This window comes from Mytilus galloprovincialis, chromosome 7 (genome assembly GCF_965363235.1).
Source record: "Mytilus galloprovincialis chromosome 7, xbMytGall1.hap1.1, whole genome shotgun sequence".
Lineage (NCBI taxonomy): Eukaryota > Metazoa > Mollusca > Bivalvia > Mytilida > Mytilidae > Mytilus > Mytilus galloprovincialis.
Genome location: NC_134844.1, coordinates 2339643 through 2367501, shown reverse-complemented (window position 1 = coordinate 2367501; position 27859 = coordinate 2339643). Strand labels below are relative to the sequence as shown.

The 27859-nt window shown below is 30.3% G+C and overlaps 1 protein-coding gene across 1 annotated transcript; it reads right to left on the bottom strand.

Moving 5' to 3' along the window:
• On the bottom strand, positions 1–27600 carry LOC143082122 (DNA-binding protein RFX6-like). Its single transcript, XM_076257680.1, has 19 exons — positions 27148–27600; positions 16681–16780; positions 15621–15744; positions 13374–13435; positions 12767–12844; positions 11545–11572; positions 10210–10314; positions 8858–8935; positions 7993–8106; positions 7354–7403; positions 6498–6598; positions 5821–5879; positions 5109–5253; positions 4334–4428; positions 3694–3811; positions 2699–2821; positions 1856–1960; positions 941–1525; positions 1–233 (listed from the first exon to the last, which is right to left on the bottom strand). Exons 1-19 carry the CDS (start codon positions 27371–27373, stop codon positions 58–60), a joined length of 2472 nt encoding a protein of 823 aa, XP_076113795.1. The 5' UTR covers positions 27374–27600; the 3' UTR covers positions 1–57.
• Positions 27601–27859: the final 259 nt, after the last annotated feature.

Below are 27859 nucleotides of genomic sequence, written 5' to 3'. Positions count from 1 at the left end.
TAAGCAATAAATAATTTTATTTATAGTTTGAGCAAATCAATATCAGAAACAATTATTTTATCTAAATGTTGCTGTTAAATATGGCTTTGTCATTGTAGAGAATGGCGTGCCTATAGTCCCTGAATACAGATCATCTTGGTAAAACAGCGACTCCTGGCGGCCGTATTGTGGAGATGGTTGAGCTATATCCATAAACGTACTGTTGTAACCGTTCACAGATAAATGACCATTTACTGAAAAAATATAGGAAACAAGCAATTAACAAATGATTTTTAAGTTATTTCAAACATGTTAACTGCTGAAAATCTTGTTGAAAAAAAGGCCCAAACAGCAGATAGGTTATTTGTCGCTGTAGTTTTGTATCAGTAGCATTTTTATTTGTTGGGGACTATCTGGAAATCTTAAGATTTATGTTTGTTTAGGAAAGTTTTAATCAACACACTGGCGTGGATGCAAATAACTATTAGTTTATAGTTCTGCGATATCGGTCTGATATTATGTCAGTATTTCTTTTTAGTTGTCGCTGTAGTTTTTTATCTGTAGCATTTTTATGTGTTTGTATTTGGAATATCATTTTTTTATTTGTGTGTATTATATACTGAATATACTCAACATGTACATATATTATTCATTGGTTATTTATTGTTTGATGCCATTTAAATTTAAGTTTTAATGGGGATTTCTTTTAACGGTATTGCATTTTTTCTATTCATTACTTTAAATACTTGGTAAAAGTGGTGTGTTTTCCAGGAAAAATGTAACGGTGTATATCAGGTAAAAGGTTTCGTATGTTCTTTCTTATTACTGTCGAAATAGTGTATAGGTTTGACTTACACGCTGAACATGTTCCGTCTGTACTTTTTAAAGATTCAAGTTCCTGGATGACAAGTATATGATCCGATCGGCAAGAATAACATTCATAAAAAATAGCATGACTTACCTTGGTTATAATCATGATGACTTCTATAGTATGGTCGATGGGATTCTAATGTGGCTCTGTTCAGAACGTCCTGGTAAGCGGCACCCCTTAGAAACGATCCTTTGTTCAGAGTTTCATACGGAGTTGTTAGTTTGTTATAACTATACGGTGTATAATGATCATGATAGGTATGTGGTCGACTGTCTGATGTCCAGTACGCACTCGGAGGCTGAGGCATGCTAGCACTAAATGGAATATGACTAAATGATTGAGAATGAGAGTCCGTGTACGGTTGCATTCTGGTCGCTGTAAGACTACTTCCGGTTCCTATTATGTCATTGTAAGAGTTTAGTCCGTATTGAGATAAATAAGTAGGTCTGTCAAATGAAGCACTATTAAAGGGTGTATAATGTTTAAGTGGCGACAAAGACAGGGACGGATTCGTCACATTTCCTCGGCAGGACTCCTCGGCGAATGATAAAGAACACGGATCACGAATACTTGACGGAACAGGTCTAGAAAACGCTGTTCCAGCCATTGGCATGTAATTGTTATTATTTGGCAAGATGTGTCTGTGTTCATCCTGACCTCTAATGTCTGCTTCATCTAAAGTATGAAAAATAAAAATTGTATGTAAATATCAAAAGGAGGATGAATTGTTTAACTAATAAATAATGTTCAAACGTAGGCTTTTTAATTTACATCCTTGGTTGTAAAATGTTTTGGTTTTAGCGTTCTTGATGATTTTTAATCAAGAAAAGCGCTTTAGGAATAAAAGATAGTGTTTTCATTGTCAAAAACCGATCGATTATTGCCATGGAGGTCTCTGCAAAAAATGGACTTTCATGACTTGTTCGAACTTATAGGGATTCGGGCTAAACAAACTAAATAACTATTTAATGTGGAAAATGTGTAATATTTCTAACAAATAAATACCTGTGCTTTCGTATTGTTCATCGCTATGTTTACGCTTTCTATTCTTTGGTGAATGTTGCAACTTAGATGAAGGTGTTCTATGTTTTGCCTGTGTCTTTATTTCCTCTGAAAGATTTAGATGTATAAAAGTTACTGTTAAGTATGCTCAAAATGATAAAGTTGTCGTGTATACTTTAAGTGGAGTGCTTTGTGTAAAGCGTTCGGATGAGGATAATAAGATATTAATGGATCAATTGACTCACACACGAGTAATAAGATTGAAACGATTATGGATACATGTATTTGAAAGAATACAGAATATACAAAGACAGCAAAATAAAACCTTTTGGAAATAATATCTTATTCATATATATCAAGATTTCCATCATAATTTACATAAATCTATCAAAAGCACTAAAAATATCTGCATTTTTATAAATACCTGTCGTGGAGCTAGCCTACTTCTATTAATTATTTGAAATTAAAACAAAATTTGTTTTTCACAGTAACAAGATATGAAATTTGTTGCTAAATTAAATATCTTTAACTTTTTTTCTTGAAAGAGGTATAATTATATATCACTGGTTGCAACTATCCATGTCCGATAATTCTAAATGATGGATATTATTGGACTTGTATAACTTCTCTGAATACATATATGATACAATATATATGAAATAGGAAGATGTGGTATAAGTGCCAATTAGACAACTCTCCAACCAAGAAACAATTTATAAAAGTAAACCATGAAAAATATAAGTCTCGTGTAAGTATATTATCAGAAGGTTACAAAGACCAATAATATCTATAATGCGATAAATGTACCCAGTAACTATACGATACATGCCACTATATTACACATACCTGCATTCTTCATGATTCGTTTCAAATTTTTCTGGAGAACTTGATCTTTGGATTGTTGTTGTTGAGTTTCCATGACGAGGAAGACATACTCGTCAAACATCAAACGAATTAAATGGAAAGATCCTGTAAACACATTATTGTTAGTAAAAGTTAGTAAATCAAATAATATTATTTTCGTGTATGCATAAGGGGAACATATCAATCACCTGCATATAGGCACAAAAAATATAAATGTTTGGCATATTAATCGTCAAAAGGTTCTTGCATTACACTGCTTTGAGATTTCAAAAGTATCTTATTTAAAGTCATATGAAACCTCAAATTGAAAAAAAATATGCATATGTTTTTTTAAAACTAAATGGATAGTTTTCATTATACAACTCATGTACATATACTTTTTTCTGAGGAAAATTCTTTAATTTGTCCACATTAAGAAGAAGTTTACTTATTTTTAATTGCTTGCTGCCAGGAAGCAATTCGCCGACATATTTTCCGTTTGCATAATGACCTAAGCGTGACCCTTCTCGTAAAATCCAGTGATAGCAATACGCATGAATATGTCATTAAAATAAACAATTACCTGATTGTACATGTTAAACACGTGCTAAATACCCATGCTTTTGTTGATTATTTACTATAAGGTGACAATCGGTAAACTTCGGCTTCAAAACACGACATTTAATGAGTAGCCATATTTGTTCGATCATAACAGACAGAGAGAAAAAACATTGACGATTATACGATATATCTGTGTTAAAAATGATAAAAATCGTGCACAGAGGACTAAGTTTATGATATATACATGCATTGGTTCAAGAATAGGATAAACATTATTTTTCACCAGTCACTCGTTTCTAATGACTTTAACAGAGTTTTATTCGCAACTCTGTTTGAATAAAAATAATAGAAGTTCATCTCCTAGAGTATTATTTATGAATAAACTGTCCCCATGATGTAAACTCACAACTTATTTTAAATGTTTATAATACACTTACCAAAACTTGTAGCACTATGTAATGTCATATCTCTCATAAATAAAGAACTGAACACTGTCCACTGTAATAGAAACCTCGCTGCTTTGTCACGGAAAGTCAGTTTACTCGATTTACCTGCCTGAAAAATGGTTAAGCATTATTGTTTTGATTTTAAACTTTGCTTGTGTCAACGTAGCGCAAAAAACAGACTAACTAAAATTTACAAAAAACAAATCCATTTCATTATTATTTAAATGTTTCAGTGGATGTAGATAATAAATAATAACACTGTTCAACGACAAAGTTCCAAATTCCAATGTCGCCTCCTTTTCCTCGTGTGTGATATCTCAAAATGCGATGAATTTTATTTTGTCGTTATGATCATCACGGTATTAGTAATACAGAAGAAACTGCCTACTCTTTCGGAGCAACTAGAGTGTCGATGGTAATGCCAATATGAAAAAAAATATATAATAAGCGATTCTAATTGAAATACACGTGACGTGTATGAATATTTGAATGCCTCAATTTTTATCTGTAACTCACGTGTATTAATGGCTGTACTCATCAACGTGAGTTGTAGAGATACATGTAGTGATGACTATCATACAATTGTCTATATAACATACATTTCTCGATAATCACATACACCCATTCTTACCTGTAAAACACATGTATCAATAATTGTATCCAGCCATTCTGTGTAACCTTCTATAGGGGCTTGTTTTGTAAGAAGATTCTGGAACTCATCAAAAACTACAAGGAAACATATCGTATTTTGAATTATTTGGTTTAAGGTAAAGAAATAACCAAGAGGAAATCATGGACTAAAGCTAGAAAGAACCATAGCACGGATTAAAACACAAACAACCACAAAGACGGATAACATTCTAAAAAGCACAACACTCATAATACATCAGGTGACACGTACCTTTTGAGATAAACCCCGGTTTTTTATGGGGTTAGCATTGTCTCTACTTTTCTATTTATTGTGTATTTTATGTTGTTTGTTAATTTTTCGTTTTACGTTTGTAGTCATAGACTTATCAGTTTTATCTTCGAGTAATAAATTTGAATTATCCCTCAAGTATCATCCATCTCTTTAATTCACAGAAAACTGAAGACTAGGCAACATGAGGTTCTTTTGTGTTTAATAAAATATTTGTCATATTTAAAAAAAAAAAAAAACTTGTAAAGTAAGAAACACATTTACTATTTTTTTTTATTACATTTGATAAAATCTTATCATATATAGTATGTTAGATTCAAGTACAAATGTTATTCTATAATTTTGATTTTTAATTCATATTTGATCTAGCCTTCCAACTGTATGATTCGAGACCATTTTATAAGTCTAAAGACAAAAAACGCAAAATTATAGGCCTGGTATTTTTGACGAGTTTCTATGAAATTCATTAATTCTGTGTATGACTTACAGTCTTGTATTGATTCCCTGAATGTTTCGGTAGAATGTGGTTCTATAAATCCAGCTTGACAACATATCTCCAAAAAGTTTATTTCCGCTATATCTTCTATCATCTGGTTGGCCAAATCGTGATTCATCAAAACGCCCCTTGTTGTCTATGAAGAAAAAGTTATTTTTGTTTGTTTTGCTAACACATTGATGCCAATATAATGGAATTTCACGAGAGATTTAGCTAAATCTAAAAGTAAGTTTAGCCCACCATTTTCTAAATAAGGAAATGCCTTTACCAAGACAGGAATATGAAATTTGTTTCCCATCGTTTTTATGTGTTTGAGCTTTTGAGTTTTCTATTGATCATTAGATTAGAGAGTTTTCGTTTTGAATTTTCCATGGCGTTTTGTAGTTTTGTTATTCTAGTTTTTTCATAATAATCATCAATATATCTTTCAAAGTCAAAACAATGTCCATCTGATCAATTATTAAACATGAACTGATTTAGACTTATAGCAAATTATCATCTTTGAGTCTTTTGTGAGCTTTTATGTATCATCATTTTCAAATACTACTTTACAAATGTTTTCAATTATTTATCAACATCCAAATAAGGAAGAGAGTGTCTCAAGAAGAAGAAGCATGCCGCTATATTCCCTCTCCTTCGGGTTGCTTGAAATTTAAAACCATGTTGGCAGTAAAAGTTAATTAATTTGTCATAAAGTACATACTTGAGCTAACTGTATAAAAGATATTTGTCTTTTTATGCTTTGAATGAATCCTTTTGTAACTGAAAAAAAAATACCATTTCAAATAATTATAATCTTCATCGAAGTAAATTAACTGATTTTTAAAATATACAGTTAACAGTTTGTAAAGCTGGCTGATCCAAAGCAGATGTCCTTGTACCAAGTTTAGCTGTCTGGACCATTGATTGTTGAATGGTTGTCTATATATTGACGTTGATTTTTTTCTTTCTTTCAATGTTGTTTTACTGACTGTGACTTTTTTATTCGTGTTATCCGTTTTGTGTATTTTGACAGCAAATATAAAGGATTATTTTTTTATTTAACTTACATAGTTATCCGATCAATTCCATGTACTTTATATTTTGTATGAAATCCAAGTAATTGTTCAGTCTTTAGTTTTCTTTGATGTGTTTTGTGTACTGTTGTTTGTCTCTTTTAGCCATGGCGTTGGGAGATTGTTTACTTCTTTGAGTTTGAATGTCTACATCTTTCTACTTGTATGCCTCATACACTGCCATGCATTTTCCCTCATATTTCAGTTTAATATTTATCTGATCATTGCATAGTACAGTCCAATTCGATATCTAACTACAAATGATTATGTACGAATCTTATTTGATATTTCACTGCATTTTTTATTCAATAATCTATAAGTCTACCTTCTATCTTTTTATTGAGCAAATGTTCTGGTGAGTCCTCTAAAGCAATCTCTATCCAGTATGGCAATTTCTTCACAAACATTTTCAATTCTGCAGCTAAACTGAAATATGGTGAAATCATAAAAGTTTGGAAAAGCAAAATTTGTAGAATTTCAGCCAAATTAATTCCTGTGCGTGTTGTCCTTGTCTTTACTTTCGATAAAGTACTTACCATATGTATAAATAACTGATCAAAATATTTATCTGCAATCAAAAGGAGAAGCAAACTTTTATAGAACTGTATTAAAAAAAAACAATGTCAAAAAAAGTTAACCAAAAGTCACTTTTCAAATGGCAAACTCATATATAACCTGAAACGAGTGACTTCGTATATTCCTTTTCTTATATATAATATGGTTGATTTAACTTGGTGTTATAGCTAGCTAAACCTCTAACTTGTATCACAATTCAATTATATTGACAAAAAGGTGTGAGAAAAACAAATAGATATAAAAGGTATGAATGCCAAAAATTATGGCACAATCGGTAGGTAATTCCTGCAAAAGTACCAATAACAAGCAAACTTTAAAAAGTAGTCTTACACTCATAACACTCTAACCAATAAATAGCAGTTGTCTTATTTTTTTGTTTTTATATATATGTTTTTCAGTTGTAAGTTGCTAATATCCAAAGGCGAGGTTAATCTCTTATTTCTCGATTATTTTTCTAATAAGAATCAGCTAAGTAGTCAGTGCTTCGAAATTAACATGATTTTAGCACGACTTACTTACGTTATAGTATGAAACTCAAGTTCAAAATGTTTGTAGAATTATTTTGCATTGATAGGTAGTTTATGAAATTGCTACTTTAACCTTACCTTTCAGGTAAATCTTGGATGGTGGTAGGAATAAGAACGTCTATCATAACCTGTGAAAATTATAAAAGAATAGTTTACAGTTGCACTCCAAACAATAAGATTCTTTGAACGAGTATCAAATGGAAAATATTATTATAAATATGTTTAACACAAAACCGTATAATATGACATACAGTATGTTGACTTGAATCAAGATACACTAGTATTATACCAATAATCTTAACTAGGTCATTAATTTCAAAATATAACTCCTGTCACATAACTTCTTGCACTAGTTATTCAAGAGGTCATTATCGTTACTTTCCTCGAACAGTTGATAAAGTTTATTTTACAATCAACATAAAGTTGGCTTCCTATTTAAATTTCCCAATTTTCTTTTGATTTTGCTATGAAAAAAGCGACCATGCCCAGGACGTATCGAAACAAATCACATAAATGAAAGATCGAATTTATCTAATCTTTTCCTGAGAATAGATATAAGTTCGTGCTTCACAGTTAAATTTGAAACTTAAATTCACTCCGTCTTGACTGTATCGTTGTGACGTTTATGATCTGAACAATGAGATGACTGGAGAAAATTGACTAATTAGTCAACTAATATTAAAGGTTTCAAGTTTGGTCGCCTTTGACAAATCTTACCTTGTACAATATTGAATCGCATAACCCAATGATATCAGCGATCATGCTAGCTTTTAAAATATCTAATAGATGCTCTGGCATTCCTTGCCAAAAATGTAATAAGAAGTTTTGTACCTGTAAATTATATAGTAAATAAAAAAGAGTAAGGCATAATATATCACGTTTTTGTCCAACAAAAATATAATGATTAAGAAGTATCTGAAATTTGGAAATGCTCAAGATCAAAAATAACACAATTAAACAAGATTTGTTATGCTACGTGCACGGTTTCGTCAAAATATCCGCCTTTGTAATCACTTCAAAGAAAACTAGCCTAAACAGTCTTCCTACCATTTGTCATTTGTGGAAAAATTATGCTCAGTCAAGTAAACTAAATAATTCTAGAGAAGACATTACGTAATGTTGAATTAATCTGATTTGGCAGCGCCGTTGGAGAGTCTCGTGTAGACGAAAAGACTGTACTGACGTACCAAATTGTAAACTTATTATCTTTGATGAGTTTATTTGTATATCTTTCTTATTCCTTTTTTGATTTTGTATCTGCACGTGTATTTGATATAGTTTGTTATGCATAGGGTCATTCAATGCTCTTCAACCTTGTACTTGTTTGGCTTTATAACAATTATAATCCTGGTACTTTTTATAACTACAATCATCCCCGATATTTCTACCAAAATTATTTTCGAGTTATTAATACGTGATACGATGAGCGCAAAAATAACAATTAGTTTTATATATATATATCTGTAGATATTTCAATTTTTTCAAATAAGTAAAACGTTTAGAACTATCAGCAAGGTGATTTGAAGTAATAAACGAATCAGATTTTGATTTCAGCGAATTTCAACTGACAAATTATACGAACCTCGTCAAAGTTAGCACTGATCACTGTGTCCAGAATTCTTTGACAATGCGTTCTATACATCAGGATAAAAGTGTACAGCTTCAAAATAAGGGGACAACATTTCATAAAACCATTAACGTTTAAATTGTGCAGAAACATATCTGTGTTTATACTATACTCAATACTATATTGTTTTGGTTTCAGTGTTACCAGTAAAAGTTAATCCAGAGAATTACTTCAAACGGATGAAATGTACAGAGTGTTATTTTTAGTCGTTGTATTGATACATGCGCTGACTATGCGGTATGGGCTTTGCTCATTGTTGAAGGCCATACGGTGACCTATAGTTGTTAATGTCTGTGTCATTTTGGTCTTTTGTGGATAGTTGTCTCATTGGCAATCATACCACATCTTCCTTTTTATATAGGAACTTGTGTGAGTGTGTGTCATGATATGGCTTATGCTACGGAATTGCAATACAGAATACTGTGTGATGGAGTTAAACATAGTTCACTTTATATATGTATATGTAATTCACACATGCTATATAAGTTTGTATATTGTTAATATGTATATGTTCTCTGTAACAATTGTTTTAAGAGAATAAAGTATTCATAAAGTATTCATTCATTCATTCATTTCAACGTAAACTGAAACAGTTTGTGAACATATGTAACAGAATATTTTCTATAAATATATTCATTTTCAGAATGTTTTTGTTTTTCGATTTTAACAAATATATTAACATAAAAACACTATTAATATAGTATTTGATGATAAAATGTTTTTCATTTATTTTAATAAATTAAAAATAATATTTTATTCTTAATTATGTTTTTAACTGATTTTGATTTTGTGCTTTTTGTAAGTTTTTTTTTTTTTTTTTTTTACACGCGTTCAAAACTTTTTTTTCGCATAATTTTAAAATCAAAATTGGACTTAAGTCAGCGTTGTTTCTTTCATTGTCTAAATAGTATAAATCAAATATGTCTTCTGGTGTAAGTATTTTCCGTTGGTGGCTGATCAAAATATTGCTCCAGTTTACTAGCTTATGTTTTCTTCGAGGTATGCGTATAATAACATCTTGTTTTGTTAAGTTACAAAATGTGTTTGTTACAAGGCGGTCATTCTAAATTCAAGTCATCTTTGCCAAATAAAGTTTAGAAATTGATGTTTCAATTTTTAGGGAAATGCTGAAATACAAATCATATTCTTATTTATTATTAATATTTGACTATTTTAATATTCAATTTTCAAAATGTCAGGCTCTTATGTCAATCAATTTTTGATCATTCAATTGATGTTTTTGTCTGTTATGTTATCGTTTTCCACTTTATTATTTTGTAGGTTGCTTTCTTGTGATATTTAGCTACCTTGTCCCGTTCGACGCCTTCTTCTAAGATAAGATTGCTAGCATCAGGAAACTCTGGTAGTAACGTCCCAGTTTTTGAACTTAAAGAGTACTTTCTGTTTGATCCCTGTTACCGAATTAAAAGAAAATAATAATAAATCGTTAGTATCAATTATATTTCAAATATAAGTACATGTATCAAATGTCATTGCATGTTTCATAAACATTGTAATCAATTACGTATATACTTAATGCGTACATCCAAGATAAAAGATATATACTTTATTCGTGTGATTCAGATATAAAGGTAAAGTGGCGATTTAATGTGTCAGTATAAAGTAAACTTCTTATAAATGTGTTGTGATATATTGTAACTATATTTGCTTTAATTGTTGACATCAGGATTAAAAATGTTATCAATCTAGCGATATCGAACAGAAAATGATAACATTCTTCAATCTCCTATACACAAATCATTTTCTTCGTTATCCAAGTACACCTTTCACATCTTAATGTGAATATTTATCAGCATCTTTGTAATTATAGGCAATATTCTATAGAGTAGCAGAGCTATTTAAAGAAAGGTGTCGTATCTCACGTGTGATTTGTTTGGTCATTTAATCTTATAATTTATCATCACAAACGGACACGTTACAGAATTGTTCAAACACGGAGATAACTCTCTCACTCAGGGATGCTTCATATCTTTGTGTACTGTCTTTGTTGTCAAGTTTAGAACACTTACTTCACGAGATAATTAGAAGGACTTGAAATTCCTTAAAATGTTTTAGGTTTGATATCAAGACGAATATATTTGTATATTACATTCCAAAATATGACGCTTGCTGTGTAGCTATGTGGTCTTTTTGCAAGTACTCGAACATTTTCATCATCGATAAAGGCTAAAATTACTATACACACTTTCATCTGCATTTTTAATGCCAAGCAATTATTTCTTTACTTGAAATTTAAGTAAAATTTGCTATTAAGTACAAAATTCTGGTTTAACATGTGAATGACATTTGCTCATTTGGATTTTTTTATTCCATAGATTCTGGTTGCTCTTCGACTACTTTTTTATTTTCATTTTTATATAGTTTGTGATGAAAGCAAAAAAACAACAATGTATTTATCAATCACTAAATCAGATTTATGAAAACTTAATAGTTCAGGCTTATAAATGGTGTATTTTGCGCGATGAAATGATTCAAGAATTTTACCGAAATCTAACACAACCGTCTAGTATCAATCTAAGTCTATGTTCCATTAAGAGCCTTATTCGAGTAAAAAAAGCACAGAAGATCTTCTGCATATGAATTCACCTTAAAATAAACCATCACAATAAAAAGATTTTTACCTCTGTTTTGATCTTCACACCAGAAAATCTATGAAAGAAAAAATAAATTGTATTAATATCGAACATTAATTTTTGTATGTTTAAATATCTTCTAATTGTGATGGCACTTCTTAAAAAAAGTATTGACTAAGATATAAAAAAACATATAAAGGAAGTATATGTTCTTACAAAACAAATACAACAAATCATCGATACAGTTAAATGGTTTATAAAGAAAACAACAACAAAAGCAACAGCCCATTCACAGCCAAAATATTGTTCGCGTGAATTTTTCGTGATCTTATTTGATGTGAATGTTACGTGAACAAGCTTTGCCTGCTTGGGATAACAACATGAAACTATCTTTGATAGTTGATTAAACGAAAACAACATAATTATGCAGTAATTGGGCTTACAAAAGAAAAACAAATACATATTTAATGGCAATCCTTAAACTATAAACGATTCAAAACCATTTTGCATTTTTGTAGGGTTTCATAATATATTTTACATTTAACTGATATTACAGAGGGTATATAGAATACACCACCTGCACAATATGTTGACAAAGATAAACCCACTTAAAAGCAATTTAAACCAATTTCTACTTATTCAAATTCAGATTAAACGGACAAGTTGTCAGAACTGTCGATAAGGGGACACGACTTCTTATTGATTTCTGCCTAATTAGTAAATTTATTTTTCTTGTTTATGGTGTGTTTAGTGCAATCTGTCAACTAAAGACAGGCGATAACCGACCATAGTAAGCATACAAGCACTCGGTTATTATTGACTTGTGTTGAAAGCTTTTAACCTAGACTCTTGTGTGTCCAGATAGGAGAAATAATTTCGATAATATGAAGTTTTAGAGTGTTGGTTAAACACAGCCAGGTGTGAATTTGTAGGGGAACATTTAAGTTACAATAAAATGCGTGGTATTATCTATTATGTGTTTTGGTGTGTTCATTTTACATTTTTCTAGCCTGATAGAAAGACTCTTACATAGTTTTGTGAGATTATATTGTGTTGTCACCAGCAATAATCACCTTTACAGTAACACATACCACAACCAAATACTTAAACCATTCAAGTTTGTTTTTATTAAAAAAAAAAACAGAAAGCCTAGTTTTATTTGTGTGTTAAAATTAATTACCATAAACTAAAATTTATTTCAATTGATTTTTTTGTTAAATCTTGGAAGATAATTTATTTCTTTATATAACTGTTTGTCTCTCTAACATACCTTGTCAACCCTTTCCCTGCATACACAGAATGGTAATATATTGAGGTCTCCTTAATGCCAATGCCATAGTAATGATACCTGGAATAAAATATGGATATTCAAGTGTCTAACCATTGTAATAATCTATGGTGCGAACAATGATACCATTGTCATAGTTATGATACCATACAATAATGAAACATGGAATAATCTATGGGGTTAACACTGATACCAATACCATAGTAATGATACCTGGCATTATATATGGACAGTCAAGTGTGTTAACATTTTAATAGCATTGATACTTTGAACAATCTATGGAGTGAACTATAATACCAATGCCATAGTAACGATACCTTGAATCATATATGGACAGTACATAATTTCAATCATTATGTAAAAGAGAGGAGAAAGATACAAAACCACTTTCATAAGTCGATACAAACTGACATAGTCATTGTCATGGCAAACGAACAACGACGAAAAATGAAACAACAGTACACTAAACACAACAAAGAAAGTTAAAGACTGAGCTACCTTGAATGATAAACAATTTACGTTCTACATGATAAAATATATTAATTTGAATTTTGAAATACAATTCGTTTTCTAAATCTATAATACTCACTTAGATTGTCCTCGAGTACCTAGACGCCTTGTTGTCAGCTTCGGAAACTTCTGCCGGATGAGCTGTAAACAAAATATTGAGAACCTTTTTTTTTAATTTATATAAAATAAAGAAAAAAGTAAAATCACAAAAATAATGAACTCAGAGGAAAATCAAATTGGAAAGTCCCTAATCACATGTCAAAATCTAATGACAAAACACATGAAAAACGAATGGACAAGAACTGTCATATTCTTGACTTGGTACAGGCATTTTCAAATGTAGAAAATGGTGGATTAAACCTGGTTTTATATCGCTAAACCTTTCACTTTGTTGACAGTCTCAGTCATCAAACAGAAAAACATCAAAACGATCTCCTGCTGTGTTTTATTTTTTCATTTTTTTTTAGTAGGGTTGGGTTTTTTTTTGTCTGAATTTAAATTTACACTAGTATTTGATTTACATTTGAATCATTTTAGACAGTTCATAGAAAATTCGCCTCTTTGAGATAAATACAAATAAAGACATTGTCCTATTTTTTAAAAACTTTTATGCAATAAAGATGAGGTATTCAAAATAACATTACGATATAAAAGTAATATGTTGAAGGATATCCATCGGCATATACAATTAATTTCCGTTAACAAAATACACATACTAGTACTGAGTAACAATAATAATAAAAATAATTAATATTGTTTTGAAATCTAACTGGGCTACATTCGTGTTAATTCAAAACATTTATTCCTTCTCAAACAATTAATATGCGGCATTTTTTTTTATCCTTTTTATACACTGATTATTGGAAAACAATCTTGAAAATTTATTTTAAAATTCATTAACAATTGAAATAGTGATTTATGAATTTCGTATTTTCAATAAATACGTGTATTACAGTCGTATTAAAATTATGAAAATCAAATCAAAATATAATAAAAGCAGGTAAGATCTTTCATTAAAACAAAATAAATATGTTGTCATTTCTACTAAATTTTTCAAAATCTTGTAAAAAGTTAATCACAACAATACTGAACTTCAAGGAAAATTCAAATAATCAAACGGCAAAATTAAAAGCTCAAACACACCAAACGAATGGACAACAACTGTCATATTTCTGACTTGTTACAGGTATATTTTTATGCAGAAAATATGTTTTATGACTAGCTTAACCTCTCACTTATATGGCAGTGCATAAAATTTCATTTTATGGCCAACGATGTGTGAACAAAACAAATAGACATAATTGGTAAAAATTGTCAAAAACAGTAGTCACCACTATGTTATAATCTGAATCACTATAAAAACAAACAAATATGTAAGGAAGAAGCACAAAAAGGCATATAGACAAAGAACAGGAGGAACCCCTTAAGACAAGAATTCAAATTTACCATGACACAAAAACACAATGACGGGATTTTTAACTACAGAACCACGTCATATGTAACAAAGAAACCCCAAAACCATATAGACAAAGCATTTAAGCCAAAAATGAAAGACAAGAATATAAAAATTTAAAACAATACAGAATCACGTTATACGGATATAATAACAAGTGGAAATAAGAAACTGTGCATTCTCAAAACGTTAAAGTCGTTTTAAAATTAGGCATTTAGATATATTCTGTTATAACCAACTCGGCACGGTAGGTGTTTGCATGACCTATAAACTTATGATTTCAATCTTCTAAAGACATAACATTTATAGCAGATCCTGCTCCATAGCAGGATCTTCTTACCCCTTCCGGAGCACTTCAGATCTTCCCCAGTTTTTGGTGGGGTTTATGTTACTTAGTCTTTTGTTTTCTATATTGTGTTTTGTGTACTGTTATTTGTCTGTCTGTCTTTTTTTTAGCCATGGCGTTGTCAGTTTATTTTCAATCTATGAGTTGGACTCTCCCTCTGATATCTTTCGTCCCTCTTTTATAAATTGTCTTACTTTCAAACATATAAGTTAGTTTTTGAAATGTTTGCCATGTATGGAAAAAAACAGTTCCTTTTACCTGGTTACATGTATATATCTTCTGATGTTTTCAGCTTTTGTTTAATTATCAATATTTGATTTTATTATTTTTATATAACCGCTCCGGTGATCTCGTGGCAGTTTCCCTGATCAAATCAAAGACTTTATACCTATATGTATAGGCTTCTGTGCTAAATATCATGCGACATTGGGGATTATAACTGGTCTGTTTAGAGTAGGACTAATGTGTCCGATAAGGGAGGACTTTCTGATATATGTTTAATTTATATTTTTCCTGTACATACATACCTTTCCAAATGTGGCTGCTCCGGCGGGAGTAAATTTCACTTTCTTACAGAAGTCGAGATAATGTGTATACAGTACACACCGAGGTAAACATACACCCTCGGCTCGTTCATAATTATCTGTTAACCTGCAAACAGTTTAAAAAGTTAATGCGTATGGTCAACTATATAACAAGTCAAAAAGGGTACAACATCACCATTAAATAACTATAAAATGAACAAATATTAGATATTTCGGATAACAGATATCCTTCTTCAACAATAGCACGATGTCAAATGAATCATGTCAAAATATTCAAACTGAGAAACTTCTAAATCTCGAAATTTATACAATTTAAGCGAACACCACAGACGCTGGTACAATTTTAAAATTTCCAAACACGGCGCAAAGATTACAAAGATATGCCAAATGAAAATAGTTGTTTTCGATGTGAACTGGCACAACTCTAAATGTCCAAAGGTTGTGACAGTTTAGATGTTATAACTGCATTGAGGGCAATCCTCAAACAAAAAAATCAAAAATGTCCTAACCGATCCAAGTTTGTATAGTATTTCAAATATTTATATATATATATATATCTCAAGGTGTTTCAAGCAAAAGACCAAATTATGAAACCTCAAAAATATTTATAAAAATTCAGTCTGCATAATATAAAACATTAAAAATAATGCACACATTTTAAAAACATCCATAAATTTTCATTGCTAAACGTTTCTACTGCAAACCATTTCAGCTAAATGTGGCAAGAATTTTATTTTGTATAAGAATATGAAGCGCTACTATTGTAAATTTTTGGAAACGATTGAAAAACTTTTCGTAAAAGACCCTTCATTAATATACAACACAGAGAATGGTTCCTACCTATTTTACTGTACGGGGTCCTGCAATTGTTAGTTAATGGTTAGTTTACATCATTATCTGACGTGATCATGAAAAGTGACTATTTTCAAAACCGTCTTACAACAAAGAAGTCCTAGATTGAAATTCCAGTGCGATTACATCATTAAGGGGGAAAAACAAATTTAATAAGCAGGCAGTTAATAAAATAGGGAAACTGACATACCATTTGAGAGTTGATGCCACCTGCGACTGTTTTTGTGTGGTCTGTTCAGAGGTAGCGTTATCACATTCCTTTATATCGTCTTTAGAACAATTTTCCCATTCTGAAAAAAAATGATATAATTTAATCGGGAACAAATTACTAAATTAAAAAAGAAGAGACTTGTGAGTCGGGATACTCGCAAATCGAAAGTACAACATAAAAACAACACCATCATGACATGCGAAACTTCTGATTTATTATAGTTCGAAAACTGATGTTAATTGAAATAATTCGCTCTACATATCGGTTGTCAAGATATATATGAATAAAAAATCTAATATTTGATAATAAAAACTCTTTATAAATTTCGAGCATAAATCAGCCAATACAATGCAAAATATTTTATTAAAACTTAAAAAAAATGATACGAGAAGACATATCCTATACATGACAACAGTATAATTCCAACCATTTGGAGAAAAGCCATCATCATCAGATCTCCGAGTAAAATCAATTTAACCAAAGTCGAACGCTCACATTTAGCACAATTCAGATGTGGAATATTACTTCCGAGGATAGAAATCGGACTATATATTGGTGAACGACCATAAGACAGACTCTTTTTTGCCCTGTAAACATGACTGAAATTGAAACTCATTTTTTACTACACTGTACATTCTTTTCTGGTATACGAGAACATGAGTGTGGTGAACTTTTATTACGTACTTTCTTTACATCTATGGACAATAAGGAAAAAAATATTTTTTTAGTTATTAGTCGTACTCGAAAACAAGCCTTCAACAATGATCAAAATTTAATAATTATATAAACCATACTATGATGATAGTTTGGTGGTAAAGACACTGAGAAATATAGCAGGACATAATTATTATAGTTTTAACATTTTACCCAAGAATACATTTGTGACATATAAAGATAGAATAAGAGTTTTTATTTTATATAGTACTTAACAGGAAAAATTATCAAAGCCGTTTTTATCAATTTCCTGTTTGAATCATAAAATATTAAAAGCCATAAATAGCTGATTCCAGTTTTCCTGAGTCATGTTTGTCTTGTTACTAAGTTTGTTGCTGTATGTTTACATCTATGGTTCTTTATTTCCTTGCTATCATGGCCTTTCCTTCATATTAATTGTTTTGTATCTTTATTATATGTGTTATTATTGCATAGCAATATAATATTTCCCACAGAGAGTAACCAAAAGTTAGCGTGCAATAAATTCTAATATTGCACTAGTGCAATAAATCTTCAAAATTCATGACGTCATCAACGACAAAATCTTAGTTTAAACCATTTTTTACTTTCAAATATTATATTGCTATACAATAAAAGGGTTATTGCATGAATATTGGGGAATATTCATGCAATAACCCTATATTATTATTAAAATAAAATCATTCCAATACTGAATATATATTAGAGATATGAATGGAATTCAATAGTTTTTCCAATGAATTATAGGAGAATAAATAGCGAACCTAGCCCTTCTTTAAAGAAAAATTACCCAAAAATGACGAAGTCCAATATAGTCCAACTATGATTGTTTCCGATTTATATTTTTTACGATAAATAAATTAATAAATAATTTGTTTATTAAATAGTCACTTATTGAATGCACTAAAAAATAATTCATACATAATAAACATACATAATAGAACAACCAATATCCAGCCAAAAACTGACGAGACACTAATTACAATTAACCATGTCATGCTTACTACGGAATTAATACCGATTTTTCGAAGTATTAAAATACAGTCGAAAGAAAATAAGAGGTTCTTGACATTGGGGTGTAACCGACAGTGCGAGGGATGTAAAGCTAATCGAAGTCTTTAAAAACTTCCATCAGGGGGGGGGGGAGTCTTTCAAATCAGAATTCTTTAATTTTTATTTCATTTTTCTTTTTCTTTATACATTGCATCCCTTATTTTCTATTGTTAAAATTCTAGCACCACACTATTTTTTTTTATTCTGAACGGTTTTGTATCATTTGTTATAACTTTTCAAGACTCTCCCATAACAAACGGGAATTAATAAGTTAAATAAAATATGAGATAGTGAGGATAAACAGAACTAATGAATGTTTGTTAAAAAATTATAGTAAAAATAATTTCAAAATTTCCGCCCACATGTTATTGGAATTTGAATGTCCACATTTTAGTTGTAAACTGATGTTGAGTTTTATTTTCTTACTGATTTTTAATAAGTTTTTTTAGGAGAAAAGTGAAAATGTACATATAAATCTTAGTTTTAGATTGTCTGAAGAAAGAAGTGTAGTTTTAGTCATGATTGTATGAAGAAATAAGTGTAGTTTTAGTCATGATTGTGTGAAGAAAGAAGTGTAGTTTTAGTCATGATTGTGTGAAGAAAGAAGTGTAGTTTTTAGAGAGAAAAAAAAGAATCAATTTCATCGCAGAAATATCATTATTCTATATAAGTTATTTCTATGGAAAAGAAAAGAATATATGTCATTCGTTTCGAAGGATAGGAACATATTAGAAAATCTTATTATACTAAACTTAAACAAATTTTGTAAACCATCATACATTTAGTTCTATCGAATCCTGTTCGTATCTATTCAAAATTCAATGTATACTCCTTCCAACTAGAGACCACCACAGACATAACATCTACATGTACAGATCGGCATAATAATAATTTGTGAAATTAAACTATTTTTTTTAAATATTTTGAGATGCAAGAACTGGCACTTATCCTACCTTCGACTCTCGTCAGCAATCTTTAGTTTTGGAGAAAAAAAGTTGTATACAAAACGCATGTTAAAACAATAAATAATGTATTAATAAGTTACTGTAATGAATACATTTTAAACGTCGCACATGTTGGTCTTCTATTATCATTTTTTTCTAATTGATCATTGTTATTATTACCCAGATATATTATTTTTATTATTATTATTAATACATGTTTTATTATAATTTTAGTATCAAGATAAGTAGTAGTAGTACGATTATTTGGTTTATATTTATTTTCCTTTAATTTCTTGTTTATTGTAAAAAAAATTCAATTCAACAATTGTCATGACCATGGAGGATCATCGTGTGTATTATAGTAATAAAATTGAGAATGGAAATGGGGAATATGGGAATATGTCAAAGAGACAACAACCCAACCATAGAGCAGACAACCGCCGAAGGCCACCAATGGGTCTTCTTCACACAGCGAGAAAATCACATTCCGGAGGCGTGCTTCAGCTAGCCCCTAATCAAAAGTAATGCATATGATATATCTTTACCAAATTTTCTTTCAACTTAATACAAGTGGACATACAAGTACAAATGCTAAACTAGATAAAAAGAAATGATATTGCTAGCAAATGTTCACTGTTTATACAAAACTAACACTAAACGACAGAACAGTGTTATATTTATATATATAGCATTAAATCAAATTCCGTAATTCAAAACAATATGTGTTCTTATTTATTTAAATATATCTATGCTTCATCCGCATATAGAGAATAGCAGCTATTGCTAAACAAAAATCCCGTTGATTGAAAGAAGCGATATGCACCTGTATTAAAAAGTGGAATATGATTTATCAAATTTGATTTTAACATGTATGATTGGAATAAGACTCGTTTTTCTGCATTTACTTTTATCACGAATGCCAAAACTTAAACATTCGATACGCCTTCAACACAAAGTAATTAATCACATCTCATTTCTTTCATTTCTGTAAATTTGCTAATGTTTCAAATATTCAAATAATCAAAGCCCTACTTTTTTTCTACCCGCAGGTATAATTCCTTAGCCGTTTTAAGCAACTGTTTACTTCGAGCGACACTGACTAGTCATCTACAGACGATACCGGTTTTGTTAAAGTATGATATGCATTCTGAATTATAAAATTATCCAAAAGTTCGCTATTCGTTACGTATCTCAAATTATAATAAAAAATTTAAAATGAAAATGCTCATAAATCTTTAAAAACAAATCGCACAAAATGGAGATCTTATAACAAAATGCAAACCTACATGTATATTCAGATACGGGAAAATAGAAATGCAATTACCGGTAATAGTGAAATGAAAATACTTCGAAGAATGTGCTCCAACATTTCTTGTTATATATGTAGAAATAAATAAGAAAAAAATCTACAGCTAATGGGCGATATCTTTTTGCGCCAAAAATAAACTCATTTGCGCCATAACTTGTTTACGCCAATACTATTTTTGCGCCACTTAATTTCAAAAACTATTGGTATCATTTGCGCCAATAAAATAATCATCTAATTGCGCCAATTCTGTTAATTTATTTTCAGTTATATATAATATATATTGTTACTAATACACACAAAAAAACACAATGTGAAAATCTGTTTTGTCTAGTATTTCATAATGTATGATATTTTTTAAAGACGCTTATTAAAGTCATAAGAAACCTCAAATTAGAAAAAAAATTGAAATGTTTTTTTATAACTAAATGGATAGTTTTCATTATAAAACATATGTACATATACTTTTTTTCTAAAGAAAATTCTTTAATTTGTTCATATTGAGAAGAAGTTTACTTTATTTGAATTGCTGCTTCCAGGAAGCAATTCGCCGATATATTTTCCGTATGCAAAGTGACCACAGCGTGACCATCTCGTAAAAATCCGGTGATCACTATACGCATGGATGTGTCCTTAAAATAAACTATAATCTGATTGTACATGTTAAACACGTGCTTAATATCCACATTTAATTGTTGATTGTTAACTATAAGGTGACAATCGGTGATTTGTGACGGTTTTTGTCCACGAACTGTACAGTGATTATTTAAAAACGCACAACGAAGGCGACACATTTGATGGAACGAACAATACAGTAAGAGAAAACCTTTTAAGTATGATATTGCGTTTATTCTAAGTTCCAGGGAACATTTGAAGGCACGTAGTAATTCAGCGTTTAGTTATTTATTATTGCTTAAGGTATTTTAAAATACTCATATGCACAAAAAGATATTCGGCATTGTTTATCTCATAAAATGTATTAAATTGCACCATGTCTATGCGTTTTGCATCTATCAGTTTTGTCAACGTTCTATGCAATATCTAAAACTTACAGCAACTGTATAATTGAATAAATAAACTAGCATGCACATTGACATATTTATATACACTCAAATAAGTTCTACAGAGCCATTCGAAATTGTTGTCATCCCAAATGTTGTCCTGATTATCGCTTCGAACGCGTCAACGTCCGGATTCATTTGTATCGGGGTTATACGGGGTTATAAGGTGTTAATCGGGTTAACTTCGGCTTCTAAACACGACATTTAAGTAGCTGCCATATTTTCACTTCATAACAGACAGAGAGAGAAAAAAATTGGCGATTATACAATATGTTTGCGTAAAAAATGACAAAATCATGCACAGAAGTCGAAGTTTATGATATATACATGCATTGGTTCAATAATTGGATAAACTTATTTATTTCACCGGTCACTCGTTTCTTATCACTTTAAGTATATTTATTTATTTAGACAAGTCTGTCTTCAGTTATTTTTTATATTTTCCCTGATGTGTAATGTTGTAACATTTCAGTTATTTAACGGAAAAAAATAGTAACTGTATTTCTATATTATATTTCATCAGAAACGAGAACCCTAACAATAATCAATAAACGGACAAACCTTTGACAATCATTCTTTTTTGTGTACCAAGTTGATTTTAATACAACCAGATTACAGTCGACTATAAAAGACCCCGACATGAAAAATATGAAGTCTCCTCACTTAGGACAAGCCCATACAGAATGTGAAGGAGTTAAAACTATTAGCCTGAGTGAGTGAGCTACCCCCCCCCCCCCCCTAAACCTGAAATAGTGGTGTTTTAGCACATCATAAGAACAAACTGTAAAATTAATTAGCAATTGAATAAACTCAATCGGTCTACACGAGACAAAAAAAAACTAACATAAAACAATATATACAAAAGGCACCGAAATGAGATAAAATCTAGTTCAAAGCCAATAACAACTATTAAACAAATCATTCTCCAAGACTTACGTATCAATTAGTACACATCCAAGGGATTTAGTGAAAGGAAATATTTCGCAATGCCAAAATATAAGTACATTGTAAGAAGTATCGACGGTATGAAAGTTGATGAGTAATTATCGTACATATTACATATATGTCAATATAAACAAAGTTATGATTTAATGTTTCAAAATCAAAATCAAAAATCAATGTTAGCACCCCTGTATTTACATTTTTGGTACATTTCTTATTTCAAAACAAATTAAAAGATGAATGGTTAAGACAAGATCAAATCCAAAACTGACTAGACTACACAATTTAGTATTGAACTGTTAACATTTTGAAACCCCTTTACCCAAGCTTCTTTGTGTCATTATTTGATGTTAGCTTGGTCTTTCAATATAATATATAAAAAGCTTATAATTATATCTTTTACAATATATAAAAAATCTTCGCTGGATCATCTTTTTGTTATTGATAGATTTCGTTGTTATGGTTACAAATCCACCGGAAATCAATATTGTATTGTCGTCTGCTGATATCATAGCAACACCATGGTGATAAGGGAACGTGCAGTTTATGATGTGTATTTGATTAACCGTAACAGTTAATATGAGATCCTAAGTATTATATTAAATCTACCCTTGATACATAATACAGATAAGTATTGATCTTCTGTTTCCTGGGTCAAATCGCCAACATATTAATTTTAAGACATATAAAATCTTGCGTCTTCTTTCCTTCCCTATACCAAAAGGAGAGAATTTAATTAAAGTTATGAAATACCGCCTCTAAACAAAAATTTTCATTAATTTTTTTTTATATATCTGCTTGTTTTAGTTTTAGTTTTTTTAAGGAGGTCTGTATACTTTTTGAACGGGGGTTTTATTGCACGGGTTTTTTTAACGGTCTAAGGGTAAAATTTGACGATAATAATAAAAAAAAAACATCTTTTTATTTGCACGTATGCATCATGTGTAACAACTCACAAACTAGTACGACACCGTACTAAGTGTAAACTCACAAACTAGTACGACACCGTACTAAGTGTAAACTCACAAACTGGTACCTCAGAAACTGGTACGCCACTATAGCGAGTGTTAATATACAAATAGACAGAAAGCATGACTCACAGCAAGTCGTCCATATCTTAATCCCACAAAATACAATTATAAGCACTAAATATTGATTTCAAAATATAGTTTGAAATTAATTCCAAATAGATTTTAGGTAAATTAATGAATCTAATTACAGTTAAGGAAACACGTAATTCGTTAAAAAAATTTACGGAAACATTATTAGAAATACAGTTAGATTTTTGTCTAAATGACTGCATGGTTTCGGACTTATCCACGTGTACGGGCCCGGATCTGTTCTAATTGGTAGCAAATAATGTTGACAGCCAGCAGAAAAACAGAAAAACCGCTCAAATTTGCCTTCAATCTTGAATGATGATTTATATTGAGATTTACTTTGACAATGTGTACCAATCTGCGAATATGAACATTTGCCCATCTCTTTAAAAAAATGTCTCGAATTTGAATTAAAGTTAAAAATGATAAACTTTAAGGATGAAAGTGTAATTTTTACTTAATTTAATTAAACTGAAAATATTTAACCGTTACTTTTAAGTATATTTACTTATCCTCTATAATTTGAAAAATAAACTGATAGTTCATACTATCACCTTACAAAATCATTATCTTACAAGTTAAGTGCTGTTGAAGTTTTTGTCAACATTCAGTCGTCCAGTCGTCCGGAATCATACAAATATTGCAGGAAATGTATTGCCTACCCCGAATCGTATTTAAATGTATTTAGTAATAAATTTTCTCGTTTTTCTCTGTTTTTGTCGATGTTCAATTTAAAAAGCGTTTGCTCAAGTTATCACACATTTTTGGTAAGACTAATAAGATCGTTGGCTGATTTATTTGTAGTACACCTCTTACTCCAGATGTCCTTTAGTGTTATGGACAATTGATAACTAAACTTCATACAGATGATGATCCAACCACAATATTATCTCAGTTAACAATCCAAATGTTTCTAAATATATTTCATTTATAACAGTTGAGCCATACAAGTCAAGGGCGGTAGCAGCCATTTATAAAAGGGGGTCCAAACCCAGGATAAGGGATGGTTTCGATGTCCCCATTCAGATATAGTGGCGGACACCCCCACCACTGGATCCACCACTTCATGATAAAGAGTAAGTATACAATTTTACCTACTACACAATAACTGATCAAGGGTTGAGTCCTAACTTTGACTTTATGTCAATGAAAAGTTTTGAAAATTCCTTAAAATAATTAATTGTGACTTGACATACGTTGTATTTTAAGTTATTAAATTCAGATACAACAACAAAATATCGAATATATAAACACGAATATGTGGTACGATTGCCAATGAAACAACTCTCTACAAGAGACCAAATGACACAAAAATAAACAGATACACCGTACGGCAATCCACAATGAGCAAAGTCCATACCGCATAGCCAGCTATAAAAGGCACATACATTTGTAACTCACAAATGTAAAACAATTCAAACGAGTTCTTTTTTTATATATTATTTTCTTCCCTTAGTTACCTACTTACACCCGCGTTTTAACCCCAAACATACACAACAATTAAAATAGTTTTTATGTCTCCTTTTTTAGAACAACCATTAGATTAGTTAAACATGTCCTGACGCTAGCATTAACGGTTAATTTTACTTGCCTTCTTTTCTATTTTTGATTTGCATATTTAATAGTGATGAAAAGAAAAGGAGTGTATGTCAATACTTTAGTTTCCCATGTAAAGACGAGATTCAGCAACATATTCACATGTAGCAATGTACAAAGCAGAAAATAATGAAACAAGATAAGACAAATTTACAAATTATACTTCAAACTACAACGCACCGCAACGTTCTTAAAGAAAAATATTATTGGTATAAGACTCACGAAATTTAATACAAAATACAACTGTTATTATTTGATGAAAACAATATGAAACTTATAATTCTAACATACGTAGTAATATTATTTAAAAAAATTGTAAGAGGTGATAATTCAATAAAATGTCTTGTCTACAGAATAACTATTTGCGCATTTTCAAATTGACATTACAATGCGAATTTTGAAAATAAACATAATAATCGAATATTCAAAAGATTAGTTCAAAGTTCACAAAGCCTTTAAAGATATTTTCTTCTCTACATTTTATATTTTTAGTTTAAACAAAATATTCAGTATTTATAAAATATTTCTATTTCAGACACAGGTTTTATTTTATGACTAATACAGTCCTTAAAATAGATAACAGGGGACATATAATTCTTAAATAAATATTTAGTGGTCAGAAAATCTGTTAATTTCAACATTTCTGATAACACGTATGAAATATTTTGATAATATGCGGTGTCAAATATCTTTCAATTTTCCTGTTGGGATGGTTAAGTTTTAAAACAAGAAATATTTTTGTTATAGAGATATTTTCGGTGTACTTAAAAGTACCAAACTTCAATTAACCTGGTATCTTATATTTTTACACATTTTGGTATAAATTATTTCTAACAATTAAATAAAGTATTTCCTGGCCGCGTTATTGGTAGGTTATATCCACCCCCAATTTAGCATTTCAAATTCATTTTTATATATCATGTATTACGGACTACAGAAAAAATAACGGCTTGTAGACAAAACATATCTCATTTTGATCGTTAAATGGTTTTTTATAGGGTCTTATTAAGAAACTGTAGTGTTTCAGCAGCCATTTGCAGCTAATGTTTGTCGACGGTTCATGCCTGTCGTATTTGCCTTATTTGTTATAATTAATAGATTTATTTAAGCCGCATGTTTTTTTCGTTTGACTTGTTTCGTATTTTTTTGCCAAGGCCTTCCGTTGTTGACATTTAATTGCTTACATCCACGTCATTTGAACTCTGGTGGATAATTGTCTCATTGGCATTCATACCACATTTCCTTATTTTTATATTTAGAGTCAGGGTTTGCACGAGAAAATCTCGTGCAATTCAGATATATGAAATCCTACTATTTTTGTCATATATAATTTACTTGACTCTTAACTGCACATAAACCAATTGACTCCGTCTCTCATAGATAAAGAATATATATGTAATATTCAAATCATTATTTGAATATTATCTACTATTTATACCCATGTCTGATAATAACGATGAGAACGTTATTATTATTATATATTTATTATTGCATGATATTGAATTGTAATTATTTAATTTCAATTCAATAATTTTATTAAAATTAACAACAGTTTGTGTTTTAGAAAATAAAAACCACACTTTATAAATCCCATCTATCCGAAGCGCTTTTCTGGATTTACCTTCATCAGGAAGCCAATTAATGAATAAGAACCAAAAACAGTTGACGAACTGTATGACTAAAAAGGACCTTAATATATTAACCAAATAAATAAATTGATTGTTTTTGGTAAGTACTTTTAAACCCATTACCTTTTTCTCGGGTGTCCATTTTATTTTGAATATTTTCATTGCCGTCTACATTATTTCCAGAGCGTAACAAATGCTCATTATTTTGATGCGGCGGTACGTAACTCCGGTCCTCTCGATTAGTCCACAAATTTGGCTGAACAAATGGGTATCCACTGGATAACGGTCCATGTAAATCATAATGGTTTTCTGACATAATGGGTGCAAACTGAACACCAACTGGATCCATAGTTTCCTCAGAATTTATTAAAACATCACAACAAACAATATAACTTTATCGGTATATGTTGTTTTATTATTTTTGCACCTATCTCTACGTCATCACACTGCGTCTGTACCTACTTCAACGTGGAATATTTTCTATGATTAGGCGCGTGAAGTGGAATACAAACAATCTAGAAAATACCCTTGTTTTCTGTTTTAATGATATACAATATGTGTGCATACCCAAGATATAAACGTAAATTCAAAATAAACACAAAAGACAAACACAGATAAGATTAAGTCCGCCCTTTTCTCATTATTATCCAATTGCGAAACGTTTCCATGACCGGAGTTCAATCTAAGGTTTAGATTTTCATTGAATCATAGACTGCCATAAGCTTTAATGGGTTAAACTGTTTATTTATCATGCAAACATTGACAAGATTTTGTAATCATAACATGTGATAAATGGAACATACAATAAGCGGATGAAAAATAATGGAGATAACAT

Coding starts and splice junctions, on each gene's coding strand:
- LOC143082122 (XM_076257680.1), bottom strand. CDS start 27,373: ATGGATCCAGTTGGTGTTCAGTTTGCACCCATTATGTCAGAAAACCAT. Junction 8,936..10,209: donor AAGGCGTCGAACGGGACAAG/GTAGCTAAATAT, acceptor CTTATTTTGAAG/CTGTACACTTTTATCCTGAT. Junction 7,404..7,992: donor GCGATTCAATATTGTACAAG/GTAAGATTTGTC, acceptor TAATTTTCACAG/GTTATGATAGACGTTCTTAT.